Source organism: Nerophis ophidion, linkage group LG12, assembly GCF_033978795.1.
Source record: "Nerophis ophidion isolate RoL-2023_Sa linkage group LG12, RoL_Noph_v1.0, whole genome shotgun sequence".
Taxonomy (NCBI): Eukaryota; Metazoa; Chordata; class Actinopteri; order Syngnathiformes; family Syngnathidae; genus Nerophis; species Nerophis ophidion.
Genome location: NC_084622.1, coordinates 11,990,489 through 12,012,372, shown reverse-complemented (window position 1 = coordinate 12,012,372; position 21,884 = coordinate 11,990,489). Strand labels below are relative to the sequence as shown.

General features: G+C 38.1%; 1 protein-coding gene across 1 annotated transcript in view; it reads right to left on the bottom strand.

Annotated features, from left to right (window-relative positions):
- kcp (kielin cysteine rich BMP regulator) overlaps window positions 1-21,884 on the bottom strand; it is a 109,094-nt gene that overhangs the window by 35,737 nt on the left and 51,473 nt on the right. Inside the window, exons 22-28 of the mRNA XM_061916815.1 lie at window positions 17,634-17,816; window positions 12,961-13,131; window positions 12,711-12,884; window positions 8,301-8,383; window positions 8,147-8,237; window positions 2,561-2,643; window positions 2,323-2,496 (exon numbers count right to left, since the gene is read on the bottom strand). Coding sequence (XP_061772799.1) covers window positions 2,323-2,496; window positions 2,561-2,643; window positions 8,147-8,237; window positions 8,301-8,383; window positions 12,711-12,884; window positions 12,961-13,131; window positions 17,634-17,816 — 959 coding nt within the window. The remainder of the gene's footprint in view (window positions 1-2,322; window positions 2,497-2,560; window positions 2,644-8,146; window positions 8,238-8,300; window positions 8,384-12,710; window positions 12,885-12,960; window positions 13,132-17,633; window positions 17,817-21,884) is intronic.

Sequence of the window (21,884 nt, the reverse complement as noted above, 5' to 3'; positions counted from 1 at the left end):
GAGAAAAAATACAACCTTAAAAATGATTTTAGGATTTTTAAACACATACTTTTTTACCTTTTAAATTCCTTCCTCTTCTTTCCTGACAATTTAAATCAATGTTCAAGTATTTTTTTTTTTATTGTAAAGGGACGGCGTGGCGCAGTGGAAGAGTGGCCGTGCACAACCCGATGGTCCCTGGTTCAATCCCCACCTAGTACCAACCTCGTCACGTCCATTGTGTCCTGAGCAAGACACTTCACCCTTGCTCCTGATGGGTGCTGGTTAGCGCCTTGCATGGCAGCTCCCTCCATCAGTGTGTGAATGGGTAAATGTGGAAGTAGTGTCAAAGCGCTTTGAGTACCTTGAAGGTAGAAAAGCGCTATAGAAGTACAACCCATTTATCATTTATTTATAAAGAATAATAAATACATTTTAATTTAATTCTTCATTTTAGCTTCTGTTTTTTCGACAAAGAATATTTGTGAAATATTTCTTCAAGCTTATTATGATTAAATTCAAAAAATTATTCTGGCAAATCTAGAAAATCTGTCGAATCCAATTTAAATCTTCTTTCAAAGTCTTTTGAATTTCTTTAAAAATTTTTGTTGTGGAAAATCTAGAGGAAATAATGATTTGTCTTTGTTAGAAATATTGCTTGGGCCAATTTGTTATATTTTGTTAAAATCCAATTTGTTGGATTTTAACCTATTTAAAACATCATCAAAATTGTAAAAATAATCTTAATCTGGAAAAATTACTAATGATGTTCCATAAATTCTTTTTTTATTTTTTTCAAAAAGATTAAAATTAGCTAGTTTTTGTATTAATTTTTTTCGGTTGAATTTTGAATTTTAAAGAGTCGAAATTGAAGATAAACTATGTTTCAAAATTTTATTCTCATTTTTCTCGTGTTTTCTCCTCTTTTAAACCGTTCAATTAAGTGTTTTTTTCATAAATTATTCTCTACAAAAAAACTTCCGTAAAAGGAAAAAAAATGTACGACGGAATGCCTTCCGCCCGATTGTAGCTGAGATAGGCGCCAGCGCCCCCCGCGACCCCAAAAGGGAATAAGCGGTAGAAAATGGATGGATGGATGGCTGGAATGACAGACAGAAATACCCATTTTTTTAATATATAGAGATTTATTTATTAAAGGTAAATTGAGCAAATTGGCTATTTCTGGCAATTTATTTAAGTGTGTATCAAACTGGTAGTCCTTCGCATTAATCAGTACCCAAGTAATAGCTCTTGGTTTCAAAAAGGTTGGTGACCCCTGTTGTAGAGACATGAAACAAACCCCTCTATGTAGGTCTCACTTAGACCCACATTTCATTCATTTACATCCTTCAGCAAAAATCAACAGGAAGTTGGCAATTACCCCTTCAAAACAAAGGTTTTGTAAAAACCTGTCACCTTTTTTCAAACATTGTCTCCTCTGAGCACTTTTGTTGTCTCAGCTTCAAACTCGCACAGGCGAGGTAGTGAACCCTTCTGATTAAAATTTGCGAAAAGAGTTTTAATAACTGCTCCGGTTTTGATTTTACGAGCCTTCAAAGAACTGCTACGCTGCTGCTGCTGCCGTCTCAAGACAGCCGCTTAAAAGCAGGAAGCACCAGCGTGACCACACAATGCAGAGAAGGTAGGTACTGTGCGGGTAAAGATACGTTGACTGGGTGAAAGAAGGAGACACCAGTTTGACACCAGGATACAGAGAAGGTAGGTCATGTGCAGGTAAAGATATGTTGTCTGGGTGATGGCAGGAAGCACCAGCGTGTATGGGTGACAGAAAGAAGCACCAGTGTGACCCCAGGATGCAGGGAAGGTAGGTAATGTGCAGGTGGAGATATGTTGAATGGGTAAAGGCAGGAAACACCGGCAAAAGTTGGTCCCGTCCATCGCTGCTTGCAGCTTTAACTTGACTTGTTTTGGAAAGTCTTGACAAGTCAAATTTTCTTGTTCTATTGGCAGATCATTTTGCTTAGTTCAAATAAAATACCCCTCATTTTTGTATATTTTTTTTCCTTTTTTTGAACACTGACTTTTTGCAGTGTATCATTATGTCAAGATAATGGCACTAGCATTTACTTCATTTAAGAACATTTTTCAACATATTGAGTAAAAAGGTCTCTTTTTCTACCAAGAAAAGTACACTAGTTATTAGTGAAAATATACTTATTTTAAGGCATTTTGGGGTTCAAATAAAATACCCCTCATTTTTGTATTTTTGGTTTCTTGTTTTTGCAGCGTGCACACAGGAAAACACCAACAAGTTTCATTTTTCAACGTTTTCCGCAGGTGGTGTGCCTCGGGAAAGGTAGAAAAAGCCCGGTGTGTACGCACCAGACACGAGCAGAGTCGACAAGCGTTCCCGGGGTCAGCGAATCGCTCTCCGTTAAAACAGTCCCGTCCTTCAAATCTGCAGCCGTCGCACACGCCGCACGCACAGCCATCCAGCGCCGGATGAGTGCAGGACACGGCGGGACATCTTCGCCGGGCGCACACCACCTCGCCCCTCTGCGGCCAAAAATAAGAATGTGGCACATGTCGTCGCGGTAAAGAGGAAGCTTAGTTCACTCACTGAACACGTGCACTCCTGGCAGCCATCTTCTCCTCCTGTGAGGATCTGTCCATCAATGTACTTCTCACCTTGGAAGTGACAACCTGCACGTATACAACGCTCTTTTCATTTTCTACATGTTTTCCACCCCAAAAAACACTTGGTTCTCCACGTACCACCATAATGACCAACAGTAAAATACAGTAGCGTAGTAGGCCTAAATATTCATTACAAACAAAGCAGAGGTTTTATTTAACAGGTATATTTAATATTTTGGCCAATGTAACATTAGTTTGAACAGCAAGACTGCGTTGGAATATTTAATGGAGTGATTCTTTGGGGTACCACCTGTCATGATCTGTGGTCTAGACCATGTTTTGTTTAGTTATGTTCTGTTAGTTATGGACTCTGTTAGTTCCTGTTTTTGTGCACCATTGTTTGTTTTAGTTTCCATTAGTTTCACCTGCCTCATGTTTACGGATCACGCACCATCTTTAATCATCCATACATCTTCTTCTGCTTCTTTGAGGTCGGGTCGCGGGGGCAGCAGCCTAAGCAGGGATGCCCAGGCTTCCCTCTCCCTAGCCACTTTGTCCAGCTCCTCCCGGGGGATCCCGAGGCGTTCCCAGGCCAGCCGGGAGACATAGTCTTCCCAACGTGTCCTGGGTCTTCCCCGTGGCCTCCTACAGGTTGGACATGCTCTAAACATCTCCCTAGGGAGGCGTTCGGGTGACATCTTGACCAGATGCCCGAACCACCTCATCTGGCTCCTCTCCATGTGGAGGAGCAGTGGATTTACTTTGAGCTCCTCCCGGATGACAGACCTTCTAACCCTGTCTCTAAGGGAAAGACCCGCCAACCGGCCGCTTGTACCCGTGAACTTGTCCTTTCGGTCATAACCCAAAGCTAATGACCATAGGTGAGGATGGGATCGTAGATCGACCGGTAAATAGAGAACTTTGCCTTCCAGCTCAGCTCCTTCGGATCAATACAGCGTCCGCATTACTGAAGACGCCGCACCGATCCGCCTGTGGACCTCTCGATCCACTCTTCCCTTCACTTGTGAACAAGACTCCTAGGTACTTGAACTCGTCCACTTGGGGCAGGGTCTCCTCCCCAACACCGTAATCAGTGAGAGCTGAAGATCCTGGCCAGATGAAGCCATCAGGATCACATCATCTGCAAAAAGCAGAGACCTAATCCTGCAGCCACCAAACCGGATCCCCTCAACGCCAGACTGCGCCTAGAAATTCTGTCCATAAAAGTTATGAACAGAATGGGTGACAAAGGGCAGCCTTGGCGGAGTCCAACCCTCACTGGAAACGGATCCAACTTACTGCCGCCAATGCGGACCAAGCTCTGACACTGATCATACAGGGAGAGGACCGCCACAATAAGACAGTCCGATACCCCATACTCTCTGAGCACTCCCCACAGGACTTCCCGAGGGACACGGTTGAAGGCCTTCTCCAAGTCCACAAAGCACATGTAGACTGGTTGGGCAAACTCCCATGCACCCTCAAGGACTGCATGGGAGTCAGAGACTATTATTTAAGCCTGTTTTGCCAGTTAGTCGTCCTGGCGACATTGCTCTTTCCGTGCTCTGTACTGATTGTTTCATGCTCGTTCCATGCCGCAGATTCACGCTTGTTTTTTCAAGCGATTGTTCGCTTCAAGCTACGCCAAGTAAGTTTTGTTCATTCATGCCACAGTTAGCGGGTTTTTGTTTCTTGTCCGTGGTTCTATCTAAGTGTTAGTTTTTTTGTAGTCTAGTTTAATAAGTATGTTCCTACCTTCACGCCTATTCCGGAATAGTCCGTTTGCATCCCGGGAGAACAAACCCCGCAGCAAGCACTCTAAACCTGTATAAAGTGTATCCACTTCCAACGGCTTACTATTGTTGCATCATAGACTACATGCTAGTTTGTCCCGATACCAATATTTTGGTACCATCAGTGAAGAAAGTAGGCCACACACTTTTGGGACCCTAAAATTTGAAGTATTGTACAACAATGAGCATATATAGGTCATATATTCAAAGTAGTGTTGTCCCAATACCAATATTTCGGTACCGGTACCAAAATGTATTTCCATACTTTTTGGTACTTTTCTACATAAAGTGGACCACAAAACATGTCATTATTGGCTTTATTGTAACAAAAAATCTTAGGGTACATTAAACATATGTATATTGTTGCAAGTTTGTCCTTAAATAAAATGTTGAACATACTAGACAACTTGTCTTTTAGTAGTAGGTTAATAAACAAAGACTCCTAATTAGTCTGCTGACGTATGCAGTAACATATTGTGTCATTTATACACCTATTATTTTGTCTACATAATGAGGGACAAACTGTAAAAATGGATTATTAATCTACTTGTACATTTACTGTTAATATCTGCTTATTTTCTGTTTTAACATGTTCTATCTACACTTCTGTTAAAACGTAATAATCACCTATTCTTCTTTTCTTTGATACTTTACATTAGTTTTGGATGATACCCCAAATTTGGGTATCGATCCGATATCAAGTAGCTACAGGATCATACATTGCTCATATTCAAAGTCCTCATGTGTCCAAGGATGTATTTTCTGAGTTTATAAACATAATATACATTTAAAAAAAGGAAAAAAGATTTTGTGATGATAAAAAATATTAATGTAATCATAGTAGTATCAACTACATACGCTATTGCACTTAGTATCATTAAAGTAAAAATATTACTGTCATTCTTGTCATATTATGGTATTTTTTTCTTGTATATTATTACCACTTCATTAAAAAAAAAAATTCTTATTACTATTTTTTTGTGTGATATGTTTGCTTGTTTTTGTCTCAAACATTTTATTACAGTATTATTGTCCTATTACGGCACATATTTCAAACATAATTCGAAAAAAAAAAAGTTTTTTTACTCAACCTTCAGAATTGTTTTGCATAATACAACTACATTATTTACTATAACGTGAGCTCTTTTTACAAAAAAATATTACTGCATTATTCTTGTCATATTATGGAATTTTTTTCTTGTGTATTATTAAAACTTCATTCTGAAAAAAATTCTTATAATTAGTAACATTTAATGTTTTTGTCGTGTAATATCTTTGCTCGTTTTTGTCTAAAAAATTTTTACCACAGTATTATTGTCCTAATATGGCACATTTTCTTAACATAACTAAAAAAATGTAAAATATTTACTCAACTTTTAGAATTGTTTTGCATAATACTACAACTTTATTCTTGATACAGTACTACTTTTTTCCTATGAGCTCTTTTTAATAAAAATATTACTGTGTCATTCTTGTCATATTATGGTAATTTTTTCTTGTATATTATTACAACTTAATTCTGAAAAAAATTCTTATGATTAATATACAATTTTTAAACGTTTTATTTGTGTAATAATTTTGCTTGTTTTTTTCTCAAAAATTTTACCACAGTATTATTGTCCTATTACGGCAAATTCTCTTAACATAAAAAAAATAAAAATTACTCAACCTTTAGAATTGTTTTGCATAATACAACTTTATTCTTGTTACCGTACTACTTTTTTCCTATAATATGAGCTCTTTTTACTAAAAATATTACTCCGTCATTCCTGTCATATTATGGTATTTTTTTCTTGAATATTATTAGCACTTTATTAAAAAAAAAATTGTAATTAATATAAAAAATGTTAACGTTTTTTTTTCCCGCGTAATATGTTTGCTTGTTTTTGTCTCAAATATTTTACTACAGTATCATTGTCCTATTACGGCACATCTTTTAAACATAATTCGAAAAAAAAACAACGTTTTTTTACTCAACCTTTATAATTGTTTTGCATAATACAACTACATTATTTCCTATAATATGAGCTCTTTTTACTAAAAAATATTACTGCATTGTTCTTGTCTTATTATGGAATTTTTTTCTTGTATATTATTACAACTTCATTCGGAAAAAAAAAATCTTATAATTAGTAACATTTAAGGTTTTTTTTGTGCAATATCTGCTTTTTTTTGTCTAGAAATGTTTACCACAGTATTATTGTCCTAACACGGCACATTTTATTAACATATCTAAAAAAAAATTAAAAATTTTACTCAACCTTTAGAATTGTTTTGCATAATACTACAACTTTATTCTTGTAACAGTACTACTTTTTTCCTATAATATGAGCTGTTTTTACTAAAAATATAACTGTGTTATTCTTGTCATATTATGGTAACCTTTTCTTGTAAATTATTACAACGTCATTCTGAAAAAAGATTCTTATGATTAATATAACATTTTTAAACGTTTTATTTGTGTAATAATTTTGCTTGTTTTTTCTCAAACATTTTACCACAGTATTATTGTCCTATTACGGCACATTTTAACATTAACATTTTTTTTTTACTCAACCCTTAGAATTGTTTCGCAAAATAAAACTTTATTCTTGTTACAGTACTACTTTTTTCCTATAATATGAGCTCTTTTTTACTAAAAATATTACTGTGTCATTCTTGTCATATTATAGTATTTTTTTCTTGTATATTATTACCACTTCATTCCAAAAAAATTATTTTTAATATGAAAAAACTTTACGTTTTTTTTTCGCGTAATATGTTTGCTTGTTTTTGTCTCAAAAATTTTACTACAGTATTATTGTCCTTTTACGGCACATCTTTTAAACATAATTCAAAAAGAAAATTCTTTTTTACTCAACCTTTATAATTGTTTTGCATAATACAACTACATTATTTCCTATAACATGAGTTCTTTTTACTAAAAAATATTACTGCATTATTTTTGTCATATTATGGAATCTTTTTCTTGTATATTATTAAAACTTCATTCTGAAAAAAAATTGTTATAATTAGTAACATTTAACATGTTTTTTTTGTGTGCAATATCTTTGCTTTTTTTTTGTCAATTTTTTTTTACCACAGTATTATTGTCCTAATACGGCACATTTTCTTAACATAACTAAAAAAATTAAAAAAATGTACTCAACTTTTAGAATTGTTTTGCATAATACAACTTTATTCTTGTTGCAGTACTACTTTTTTCCTACAATATGAGCTCTTTTTACTAAAAATATTATTGTGTCATTCTTGTCATATTATGGTATTTTTTTTCTTGTATATTATTACCACTTCATTAAAAAAAAAATCTTATTAATATAACATTTTCAAACTTTTTTTTTTTTCGCGTAATATGTTTGCTTTTTTTGGTCTTCAAAATTTTACTACAGTATTATTGTCCTATTACGGCACATATTTTAAAGTGAACAAGGGAAGGAGTCAAATGCAGAGGACAAATCTCACCTCACCTAGCGTGTGTGTGACAATCATTGGTACTTTAACTTAATTATCACTCGTCCTACAGGGATAATACTTGAAGGATATTACTTGAAATACTTGTATTATATTTGTCGCCATGGAGACATAGATAAGTCATGTCGAAGTAATTAGAACACACAACGGGTGCGGGACTGGTACTTTTGAAAGGCGGTAGGAGGACCGGAATTTTTAAGAGGCGGTATAGTACCGAATATGATTCATACGTATGGCGGTACTATACTAACAGCGGTATAGCATCCAACCCTAGCACATAGGAGACAATGTGAGGAAGGACGCACCGTCACAGACTGGACATCCACAAGTGTCGGGAACAGGGTGAGGACAGAGCGCTGGAGGACAGGATCTTTTCACGCAGCGAACAGTGCCAGTCTGGAAGGAAACACATGTGTTGTGAGCCATGACAGAAAAAACAAAGAACAACACTGATGCTACCTGGCAGGTGCATTCAGAGCAAGATTTGTTCGGGTCTGGAATGGACTGTCCATTAGAGAGGACGTCGCCGTTATAAAAGCATCCTGACAAAAGAAGACAGAGTTAACGTCAGAGAGGAGACTAAACATGGCGGTTAGATTTGGAGGAAGTGGCTCGGTTTTTTGGGTTTGAAATATGAATCCTCAGTTCAAAGGGTCCAGGTTCTACTTTTTACTGTTTCATAAAGGTATGACTTTCATTTATTTTGTACTTTTACTGGAACAAATATTTGGTGATTCCGAGTACTGATAGTTTTACATTTTTAATATAAAAGGTATGACTTTTTTTAATATAAAGGTATGACTTTCACTTATTTTGTACTTTTACTAAAACAAATATTTGGTTATTCTGAATACTATTACTATCAACATACCATGAATTGATTAACGTGGACCCCGACTTAAACAAGTTGAAAAACTTATTGGGGTGTTACCATTTAGTGGTCAATCGTACGGAATATGGACTGTACTTTGCAATCTACTAATAAAAGTCTCAATCAAAACTAGTTATACATTTTTTTCTGAAAATACTAGGACTTTATTTTCTAATTTGTTGGTATTAGTATGACTTTTTTCTGAGGATGGTGTGGCTTTATTCTTGTAACATTATGGCTCCATTTACAAAAAATATAGCTTAGTTCTTGTCATTTTCCTCCACAACATTCTGACAATTTCTGCTTTATTCTTGTGATATTAACACATTTTCATCCCGTAGTATAAAAACGTTTCTGAGAATATTACAGCTTAATTCGGATTTTTACGCAAAAAAATGATGGCTTTATTCGTGGAACTTTGACATTTTTTCTTCTATCTTATAACATTCTGAAAAACATTTCTTATGATTAATATAACATTTTTAAACGTTTTTTTTGTGTGTGTAGTGTTTGCGTGTTGTTTTTTTGCAAAATTTTACCACATTATTATTGTCCTATTACAGTACATTTTTTTAACATTCTACAAAAAACATTATTATTAAAACATGCGGTATTCCTGTCATTTCATAGTAATTTGTTATCGTATATTATTGCAACTTCTTTCTGAAAAAAATGTCTCCTGACTTTAATTAATATGACATTTTTAAACGTTTGTTTGTGTAATATTTTTGCTTGTTTTTGTCTCAAAAATACCACAGTATTATTGTTGTATTACGGCACATATTTTAAACATAATTAGAAAAAAAATGTTTTTTTTACTCAACCTTTAGAATTGTTTTGCACAATACAACTTTATTCTTGTTACAGTACTACTTTTTTCCTATAATATAAGCTCTTTTTTACTAAAACTATTACTGTTATACTTTCCATAATATGGTAATTTTTTTCTTGTACATTATTACAACTTCATTCTGAAAAAAATTTCTTATGATTAATAAAACATTTTTAAACATTTTTTTCGTGAAATATTTTTGCTTGTTTTTTCCTCCAAAATTTTACCACAGTATTATTGTCCTATTACGGCACATTTTTTTAACAGAAGTCTAAAAAAAAAAAGTTTTTTTTCTCAACCTTTAGAATTGTTTTGCATAATACTACAACTTTATTTTTGTTACAGTACTACTTTTTTCCTATTATATAATCCCTTTTTACTAAAAACATTACTGTGATCTTTTTGTCATATTATGGTAATTTTTTCTTGTATATTACAACTTTATTCTGAAAAAAATCTTCTTATGACTTTAATTAATATAACATTTTTAAATGTTTTTTCGTGTAATATCTTTGCTTGTTTTTAAAAAAAAAAAAAATTTACCACAGTATTATTGTCCAGCTACGGCACATTTTTTTTTAACATAATTCTAGAAAAAAAAAGTTTTTTTACTCAACCTTTAGAATTGTTTTGCAAAATACTACAACTTTATTCTTGTTACAGTACTACTTTTTTCCATATGAGCTCTTTTTACAAAAAATATTACTGCGTAATTCTTGTCATATTATTGAAATTTTCTAGTGTATATTATTACTTAATTCAGATTTTTTTTCCTTAGGACTATAATTAATATAACATTTTTAAACCTTTTTACGTGTAATACATTTGCTTTTTTTTAATTCAAAAATTTACCACGGTGTTATTGTCTTATTACGGCACATTTTTGTATCAGAATTACTTATTCTATAAAAAAAAAAGTTTTTTTTACTCAACCTTTAGAATTTCTTTGCATAATACTACAACTTTATTCTTGTTACAGTGCTACTTTTTTTCTATAATATGAGCTCTTTTTACAAAAAAAAATTACTGGGTTATTCTTATCATATTATGGCTATTTTTTCATAACATAACTGTCATCTAAAAAAACTGCCGTTTTAATCTAAAAATGTTTAAAAAAAAATTCACATTATATTACGACTTTACTTTTTTAATTTTTGTTCTTCTAAAACAGAGGTGTCAAACTCATTTCCATTGAGGGCCACATCGCAGTTATGGTTGCCCTCAGAGGGCCTCTAACAATGAGTAATTAATAATTATACATTTATATATATAGTACACCAACAATATATATTTTTTATATATATAAGCTGCAAATAAATATTTTCATTGTACTTTAAAAACTGGCACACAGGAATTTTATCATAGGCAGTGGGGGTTTTTTGTTTTTTTTACAACATATAGAATGGAAAAACAATACCACAGTTTTTATCGTTAAAATTCAAGCAACATAGCTTTCCGTTTGTTTCTTTGTACTGTAAAATCTTGTTTTAATTATAATTTTTTTTGTTTTTTGATGTTTTAGTGTCTTACTGTACATGGAAAAAAACAGTACCAAAGTTGATTTTACGGTAAAAAACTCAGTCGGCGGAATTGAACCGTAAAATCTATTGTCAATGTTACAGAAAGGCAATATGGTTGTGAGTAGATGGCCCAGCTGGATCATCTACTCACCTGCCGCTGTCTTCGAGGCCGGTCCTTGCACACCCCGCTCCGCGGCAGGCCCGCAGGCCACGCCCCTCTCCACAGATGGACAAAAAAATAACTTCCAACCTCTGGGCTGATGATTTTAGCTTGTCCTGAAGAAATTGGAGGTAATCTTCCTTTTTAATTGTACCATTTACTCTCTGTAATTTTACCATAAATCTATTGTCAATGTTGCAGTCTACAATTTGGTTGATAATTTGTTTTGAAATCATAAGTCAAGCAGATATTTAAGTACAGTTTTTATCTTTATTTTAACAAAAAGTATTTTTGCAATACATTATGTACTATTTAGATCAGGGGTAGGGAACCTATGGCTCTAGAGCCAGATGTGGCTCTTTTGATGACTGCACCTGGCTCTCAGATAAATTTTAGCTGACATTGCTTAACACGATAAGTAATGAATAATTCCGCTGGTAGTCATAGTGTCAAAAATAACGTTCAAAATATAAAACATTCTCATGCATTTTAATCCATCCATCTGGTTTCTACCGCACCTGTTAAAGAAGTCACATTAGTGGTAAGAAGTATTTTATGTGTTGTTGGTTCGCTTCAGAATAACAATGTTATTAAAAAGAATAAGAGACTTATTATACTCTAAAAATGTTGTTTTTTCCTAAAAATGAACACATTTAGTTGTGTTCAGTCTTTAAAAAATATTATATGGTTCTCATGGAAATACTTTTTAAAATATTTGGCTTGTATGGCTCTCTCAGCCAAAAAGGTTCCCGACCCCTGATTTAGATTTTGATAATATTGAATGTTAAAATATATGCAATTGCATGTAATACATGATTTTTAACGTCAAAAGGGAAAAAAATACATTTAGTAGGAAAAGATTAAGCATTTTATTAATGCATATTTTTTCCAGGCTTTTGCGAGCCACAGAAAATAATGTGGCGGGCCAGATTCGGCCCCTGGGGCCTTGAGTTTGACACCTTTGGTCTAAAATGACAAGTTATTGTTTTATTCACAACTTAACTTTTAAATGTTTCCAAATCTCACTTTCTTATTGAACGAATGCCAATTTTTTTCTCTCAAAAAAAAAAGCTAAAAAAAATACATATGTGAAGTGAATTATATTTATATAGCGCTTTTTCTCCAGTGACTCAAAGCTTTTTACATAGTGAAACCCAATATCTATGTTACATTCAAACCAGTGTGGGTGGCACTGGAAGCAGGTGGGTAAAGTGTCTTGCCCAAGGACACAACAGCAGTGACTAGGATGGCGGAAGTGGGAATCGAACCTGCAACCCACAAGTTGCTGGCACGGCCACTCTACCAACCGAGCTAAACCGCCCCATATAAAAACAAACAGATACTTTTAACTGATCCTGAGCATCATCCATGATGCCATTCTTACTTTAAAATACGCATATTTTCTCAGTTTGGTGGCTTAAGTGGAAATACCGTACTTAAAGAGTATTAGTGATGGTAAGATGAAGAATACAGGAGTTCAACACACGTTCACATTCCCCACAGCAGCGTCCAGGTGCTTTGTAAGGATGACGGCAGTCTCCATAGCAGGGCAGTCTGCTGCAGACCACCTCCCCCCCGTAGCAGTAACACACGGCACAGGGGTCTTCATCGTCGGCAAACTCTGTGCCGTCGGCGTGTTCTCGCCCATGAAACATGCAGCCTGCAGGAAGCAGGAAATTAGTGTTTCTTTAGAAGCACGGAGATGATGGTCAGTGACATGTGAAAGTTGTCCTCACCATCACAGGACATGCAGCAGGCTCTCTGCACCGGGTGCTTACAGTCTGCAGGGGGGCAGCGCTTGGTCTCGCAGCTTACGGACCCCTCGCGACACACACACGCAGCACAGGGGTCCGAAACGTCGTCCCACGTCTCCCCGTTGGCACGCTCCCGACTTTCATACGTGCAGCCTGCAACAAAAACACAAGGACGATTTCAAATGACAATAAAAAGATGATCCTCCTTTTGCATTGTTCCATTTACTCTCTGTAAAGCAGCAGTTCCATTGGCAGCAAAACAGGCCCAAAGCATAATACTACCACCACCATGCTTAGTGGTGATAGATATATAGTACTTTATTGATTCCTTCAGGAGAGTTCCTTCAGGAAAATTAAAATTCCTGCAGCAGTGTACAGAGTTGAGATCAAAAAAGAGAAATATTACAATGAGAATAAAAACTAAAAAGCAACAATGGGAATAAAAATATAACAGTAAAATAAGAATATAACAAGACAAAGTAGGCAGTAGTGACCATGTTATGAAAACGTATTGCACTGTTATTGTTTTGCATCCCCTGTCATCCTAGTACCCCCCCCCCGCCCCAGAGAGGAGTTGTACAGTCTAATGGCGTGTGGGACAAATTAGTTTTTGAGTCTATTAGTCCTGCACTTGGGATGAAGCAGTCTAGCACTGAACAGGCTCCTCTGGCTACTGATAACGCTATGCAGAGGGTGACTGGCATCATCCAGGATGCTCACTAGTTTGTCAACAGTCCTCTTCTCTGCCATCGTCTCCAGTGAGTCCAGTTTTATTCCAATTGTAGAACCGGCCCGCCTGATCAGTTTCTTGACGGTAGGTGTGGTGTTCTTGGGATTAAAGGCCACACTTTTTCTCTTCCAAGCATCCATCCATTTACTACCACTTATTCACTTTTGGGTCGCGGGGGTCGCTGGTGCCTATCTCAGCTACAATCGGGCGGAAAGCGGAGTACACCCTGGACAAGTTGCCACCTCATCGCAGGGCCTCCTCCAAACATATTGCTGTTAAATGGGTTATGGCGCTGCTGTGGTGGCTGCTGTTGGCAGGAGCTCTGTGCTCTTGTGTCATCCTTTTGTTTTTCCCTCTTGTTTTCATGTGTTATTATATTTGTTTGCCTTTTGGTCCGGGACCCTTTGGGACTGTGTGACAAGGGGTGCCACTTTCGTGACCTCTGTGGTGCTTTTTTTGTGGACTTCTGGATCTGCCTCCCGGGAGCCTTTTGGCCATGGAGACCAGCTGCTGGGTCTCTGCCACACCAGAGTCAGTTTGGAGGGACTGGAGGAGATGCGGATGAGGGGACAGAGCTGCAGAGCTGGCACTGAGCGCTGGGACGGAGAGGCTTCGCGGTGTCTTGGCTGGGTGAGCAGGTGTCGGGACACCTCAGTCACCTTGGACGTATCCTCGCACATCCATGCGGACTGGACACTGGCCAAGAGTGGAGTTGGCTGTCTTGGTTGCTTTGTTGGGTCTGCTCCTATCTCTGGCCATGCTCCCCCCACCCCAGCGGACGATGGGTTGGAACACCGCAGAGGCCACCACAGTGTATATGTTTCTTTTACTTTTTATTCATAGCTGTATGTAGAAGTGTCTAGTTGTATCCGCTGCTTTAATGTCCTCTGTGTTCTTTGATGTTTGATGTTTCCCTCTTACACATGGCTATGACTTGTTTTTTTCCCTTGGCCTCAGTCTGCACCCCCTCTCCAGGGCCCAGGCTAAGACCAATTTTTTTATTTTATTTTAATCTTGTATTCCCCCCCCCCCTTGTTTACCTTCATCTCATCTTTTTTGTAAGGGGCGCTGGAAGCCGGCAGACCCGTCAGCGATCCTGTTCTGTCTCCCTGTAATGTTTGTCTGATCTTGAATGGGATTGTTCTGAAAATTTTAATTTTCCTGAAGGAACTCTCCTGACGGAATAAATAAAGTACTATCTAATATGTCTAATACTCGTATAGCGCTTTTCTACCTTCAAGGTACTCAAAGCGCTTTGACCCTTTTTCCACATTCACCCATTCACACACACATTCACACACTGATGGCGGGAGCTGCCATGCAAGGCCCTAACCACCACCCATCAGGTGCAAGGCTGAAGTGTCTTGCTCAAGGACACCACGGACATGACGAGGTTGGCAGTGAGTGGGGATCGAACCGGGAAGCCTCAGGTTGCTGGCACGGCCACTCTAATAATCGCACCACGTCGTCCCCCCAGAACTGTCCTCCAGAAGGTCTTATCTTTGTACATGTGATGTCAGATGAAACAAAAATGTAACTGGCTATAACAGTGGTTCCCAACCACCGGGCCGTGGCCCAATTGGTACCGGGCCGCAGAAGAATTTTTTATTAATTTTTCTTACAAAAAAAAAAAAATTGTTTATTTTTTTTTATGTTTTATTAAATCAACATAAAAACACAATATACACTTACAATTAGTGCACCAACCACAAAAACCTCCCTTTTTCATGACAAAACGTCCCTTTTTCATGACAAAGAAAAAAAAATGTTAAAAAAAGAAAAAAAAAAGGATTTCCCCCACCATCCCCCCACCCCTGCCGGGCCGCGGGACAAATTATTAAGCGTTGACCGGTCCGCGGATACAAAAAGGTTGGGGGACCACTGGGCTATAACACCCAGCAATATGTTTAGAGGAGAAAAGGTGAGGCCTTTAATCCCAGGAACAGCATGCCTGCCGTCAAGCATGGTGGTGGTAGTATTATGCTTTGGGCCTGTTTTGCTGCCAATGGAACTGGTGCTTTACAGAGAGTAAATGGGACGATGAAAAAAGAGGATGACCTACAAATTCTTCAGGACAAGCTAAAATAATCAGCCCGGACGTTGGGTCTTGGACGCAGTTCATACTTGCCAACCTTGAGACCTCCGAATTCGGAGATGGGGATGGGGGGGGGGGGGGGGGGGGGGCGAGGCAGTTTGTTGGTAGCGGGGGTGTATATTGTAGCATCCCAGAAGAGTTAGTACTGCAAGGGATTCTGGGTATTTGTACTGTTGTGTTACGGTGCAGATGTTCTCTCCCAAAATGTGTTTGTCATTCTTGTTTGGTGTGGGTTCACAGTCTGGCACATATTTGTAAAAGTGTTAAACTTCCCCAGTGGTGACCTGTATGTCTGTTGAACAAGTATGCCTTGCATTCACTTGTGTGTTTGAAAAGCCGTAGATGTTATGGGACTGTGCCGGCATGCCATTTGTATGGACGGAAAGCCGACGTGACGACAGGTAGTAAAGGGTGCTAAAGGTACGCCCCCATTTTTGTTGTCCGGGCGGAAATCGGGAGAAATACGGGGAATGGTTGCCCCGGGAGATTGTCAAGTATGGTGCAGTTGGGTGTTCCAACAGGACAATGACCCCAAACACACCTCAAAAATGGTAAAGGAATGGCTAAATCAGGCTAGAATGAAGGTTTTAGAATGACCTTCCCAAAGTCCTGGCTTAAACCTGTTGACAAAGCTGAAGAAACAAGTCCATGTCAGAAAGCAACACATTTAGCTGAACTGCACTAATTTTGTGGTCAAAAACTCAAACAGAAGCTTGTGGATGGCTACCAAAAGTGCCTATTGCAGTGAAACTTGCCAAGGGACATGTAAGCAAATATTAACATTGCTGTATGTATACTTTTGACCCAGCAGATGTAAAATTCATAAAAGAACTAAACTTCATGAAGGTTCAGGTTTCATCTGACCACAGAACTTTCCTTAAGAATATCTTATCCTTATCCTTGTCATGTCAAATTAAACGCAAATTTAGACCACAATACCCAGCAATATGTTTGGAGGAGAAAAGGTGAGGCCTTTAATCCCAGGAACACCACACCTACTGCCAAGCATGGTGGTGGTAGTATTATGATCCGGGCCTGTTTTGCTGCCAATGGAACTGGTGCTTTACAGAGAGTAAATGGCACAATGAAAAAGGAGGATTTCCTCCAAATTCTTCAGGACAATCTAAAAATCATCAGCCCGGAGTTGGGTCTTGGGTGCAGTTGGGTGTTCCAACAGGACAATGACCCCAAACACACCTCAAAAGTGGTAAAGGAATGGCTAAATCAGGCTAGAATGAAGGTTTTGGAATGGCCTTCCAAAGTCCGGACTTAAACGTGTGGACAATGCTGAAGAACAAGTCCATGTCAGAAAAGCAACACATTTAGCTGAACTGCACCAATTCTGTGGTCAAAAACTCAAGCAGAAGCTTGTGGATGGCTACCAAAAGTGCCTTATTGCAGTGAAACTTGCAAGAGACACGTAAGCAGATATTAACATTGCTGTATGTATACTTTTGACCCAGCAGATGTAAAATTCATAAAAGAACTGAACTTCATGAAGGTTCAGGTTTCATCTGACCCACAGAACTTTTCTCCAGAAGGTCTTATCCTCATCCATGTCAAGTCAAATTAAACACAAATTTAAGCCACAATCCCAGCAATATGTTTGGAGAAGAAAAGGTGAGGCCTTTAATCCCAGGAACACCATACCTACTGCCAAACATGGTGGTGGTAGTATTATGATCCGGGCCTGTTTGCTACCAATGGATCTGGTGCTTTACAGAGAGTAAATGGCACAATGAAAAAGGAGGATTTCCTCCAAATTTTTCAGGACAAGCTAAAATCATCAGCCCAGAGGTAAGGTCTCTAAACTTCTGACCAGGACTGTACCTTCGCATGTTCGGCAGCAGTCCCGCGTGATTGGATGGGAGCAGGAAGCAAAGGGACAAGGCTTCCTCTGACATTGGACGCTGCCATTGTTGCAGGAACACAACTGGCAGGGGTCAGCCGGCCGGTAGAAACGCTGACCGTGTCTGTAAGTGTGTCGCTCGTACTCACAGTCTGAAGGCGCCGCTGCAGGGGGAAAGAGGCACACAAAATAACAAAAGTGTAAAATACGGTTTTCTGAACATAATTCCTGCTTTGTCTTTACACTTCCAGTATCAGACCACTGGGGGCAACGCTCTCTAAGCAGTGCGTTTGTTTCAAATTCAGTTTTCAGGTTTTAGTCACCATGAACATGAAAGGTTGGTAGGATTATTCTAAGGCTTATCATAGGAATACAAGAGCGTATCATATAGTGGTATGATAGTAAAGTCAAAACATGTCATTTTATGTAAATAGATTATGGAAATATAATTGACCCCAATAGGGACAAGCGGTAGGAAAAGGATGGAATTACCAGAAAACATTTATTCATTCGTAGTTTTGTATAATTTTTGTTTCTTACAAAATATCTGACTATATTCTCATATATGGACCGGACTCACACTATTATGTTAGATCCACTATGGACTGGACTCTCACTTTTATGTTAGATCCACTATGGACTGGACTCTCACCATTATGTTAGATCCACTATGGACTGGACTATCACCATTATGTTAGATCCACTATGGACTGGACTCTCAGCATTATGTTAGATCCACTACGGACAGGACTCTCACACTATTATGTTATATCCACTATGGACTGGACTCTCACTATTATGTTAGATCCACCATGGACTGGACTCACACTATTATGTTAGATCCACTATGGACTGGACTTTCACTATTATGTGGGATCCACTATGGACTGGACTCTCACTATTATGTTAGATCCACTATGGACTAGACTCTCACTATTATGTGGGATCCACTATGGACTGGACTCTCACTATTATGTGGGATCCACTATGGACTGGACTCTCACTATTATGTTAGATCCACTATGGACTAGACTCTCACTATTATGTTAGATCCACTATGGACTGGACTTTCACACTATTATGTAAGATCCACTATGGACTGGACTCTCACTATTATGTTAGATCCACTATGGACTGGACTTTCACACTATTATGTAAGATCCACTATGGACTGGACTTTCACTATTATGTTAGATCCACTATGGACAGGACTCTCACACTATAATGTTATATCCACTATGGACTGGACTCTCACTATTATGTTAGATCCACTATGGACTGGACTCTCACTATTATGTGGGATCCACTATGGACTGGACTCTCACTATTATGTTAGATCCACTATGGACTGGACTCTCACTATTATGTTAGATCCACTATGGACTGGACTCTCACTATTATGTGGGATCCACTATGGACTGGACTCTCACTATTATGTGGGATCCACTATGGACTGGACTCTCACTATTATGTTGGATCCACTATGGACTAGACTCTCACTATTATGTTAGATCCACTATAGACTGGACTTTCACACTATTATGTAAGATCCACTATGGACTGGACTCTCACTATTATGTTAGATCCACTATGGACTGGACTCTCACTATTATGTTAGATCCACTATGGACTGGACTCTCACTATTATGTTAGATCCACTATGGACTGGACTTTCACACTATTATGTAAGATCCACTATGGACTGGACTCTCACTATTATGTTAGATCCACTATGGACTGGACTCTCACACTATTATGTTAGATCCACTATGGACTGGACTCACACTATTATGTTAGATCCACTATGGACTGGACTCTCACTATTATGTGGGATCCACTATGGACTGGACTCTCACTATTATGTTAGATCCACTATGGACTGGACTCCCACTATTATGTGGGATCCACTATGGACTGGACTCTCACTATTATGTTAGATCCACTATGGACTAGACTCTCACTATTATGTTAGATCCACTATAGACTGGACTTTCACACTATTATGTAAGATCCACTATGGACTGGACTCTCACTATTATGTTAGATCCACTATGGACTGGACTCTCACTATTATGTGGGATCCACTATGGACTGGACTCTCACTATTATGTTAGATCCACTATGGACTGGACTCTCACACTATTATGTTAGATCCACTATGGACTGGACTCTCCCTATTATGTTAGATCCGCTATGGACTGGACTCTCACTATTATGTTAGATCCACTATGGACTGGATTCTCACACTATTATGTTAGATCCACTATGGACTGGACTTTCACTATTATATTAGATCCACTATGGACTGGACTCTCACTATTATGTTATATCCACTATGGACTGGACTCTCACTATTATGTTGGATCCACTATGGACTGGAATCTCACTATTATGTTAGATCCACTATGGACTGGACTCTCACTATTATGTTAGATCCATTATGGACTGGACTCTCACTATCATGTGGGATCCACTATGGACTGGACTCTCAGCATTATGTTAGATCCACTATGGACTGGACTCTCACTATTATGTGGGATCCACTATGGACTGGACTTTCACTATTATATTAGATCCACTATGGACTGGACTCTCCCTATTATGTTAGATCCACTATGGACTGGACTCTCACTATTATGTTAGATCTACTATGGACTGGAATCTCACTATTATGTTAGATCCACTATGGACTGGACTGTCACTATTATGTTAGATCCACTATGGACTGGACTCTCACACTATTATGTTAGATCCGCTATAGACTGGACTCTCACACTATTATGTTAGATCCACTATGGACTGGACTCTCACACTATTATGTTAGATCCACTATGGACTGGACTCTCACACTATTATGTTAGATCCACTATGGACTGGACTCTCACACTATAATGTTAGATCCACTATGGACTGGACTCTCACACCATTATGTTAGATCCACTATGGACTGGACTCTAACCCTATTATGTTAGATCCACTATGGACTGGACTCTCACCATTATGTTAGATCCACTATGGACTGGACTCGCACTAATATGTTAGATCCACTATGGATTGGACTCACACTATTATGTTAGATCCACTATGGCCAGGACTCTTACCATTATGTTAGATCCACTATGGACTGGACTCTTACTATTATGTTGGATTCACTATGGACTGGACTCTCACTATTATGTTAGATCCACTATGGACTGGACTCTCACCATTATGTTAGATCCACTATGGACTGGACTCTCTCTATTATGTTAGATCCACTATGGACTGGACTCTCACACTATTATCTTAGATCCACTATGGACTGAACTCTCACACTATTATGTTAGATCCACTATGGACTGGACTCTCACTATTATGTTAGATCCACCATGGACTGGACTCACACTATTATGTTAGATCCACTTCGGACTAGACTCTTACACTATTATGTTAAATCCACTATGGACTGGACTCTCACACTATTATCTTAGATCCACTATGGACTGAACTCTCACACTATTATGTTAGATCCACTATGGACTGGACTCTCACACTATTATCTTAGATCCACTATGGACTGAACTCTCACACTATTATGTTAGATCCACTATGGACTGGACTCTCACTATTATGTTAGATCCACCATGGACTGGACTCACACTATTATGTTAGATCCACTTCGGACTAGACTCTTACACTATTATGTTAAATCCACTATGGACTGGTCTCTCACAATATTATGCTAGACCCACTCGTCGTCCATTGTATCTGGTCTCCCCTGGGGTGGGAGGTGGGGCGCGGGGATCACCCACATCTGCAGTCCTTTCCAAGGTTTCTAATAGTCATTCACATTGACATCCCATTGCGTTGAGTTTTTCCTTGCTCTTATGTGGGCTCTGAACAGAGGATGTCGTTGTGGCTTGTGCAGCCCTTTGAGACACTTGTGATTTAGGGCTATATAAATAAACGTTGATTAATTGATTATAAAAAATTTTGACTTATATAACCATCCATTTATCCATTTTCTACCGCTTGTCCCTTTAGGGGTCGCGGATGGTGCTGGAGCCTATCCCAGCTGCATTCGGGCGGCAGGCGTTGTACACCCTGGACAAGTCGCCTCCTCATCACAGGGCAAAGCATTACAGCTTTATTCTTTTCTCGCGGGTATTAAATTCATCATATTTTAACATGACAATATTTCTAGAATATTACTGTTTTATACTTGTGACCTTTTAACATGTTTTTTTTTCTGA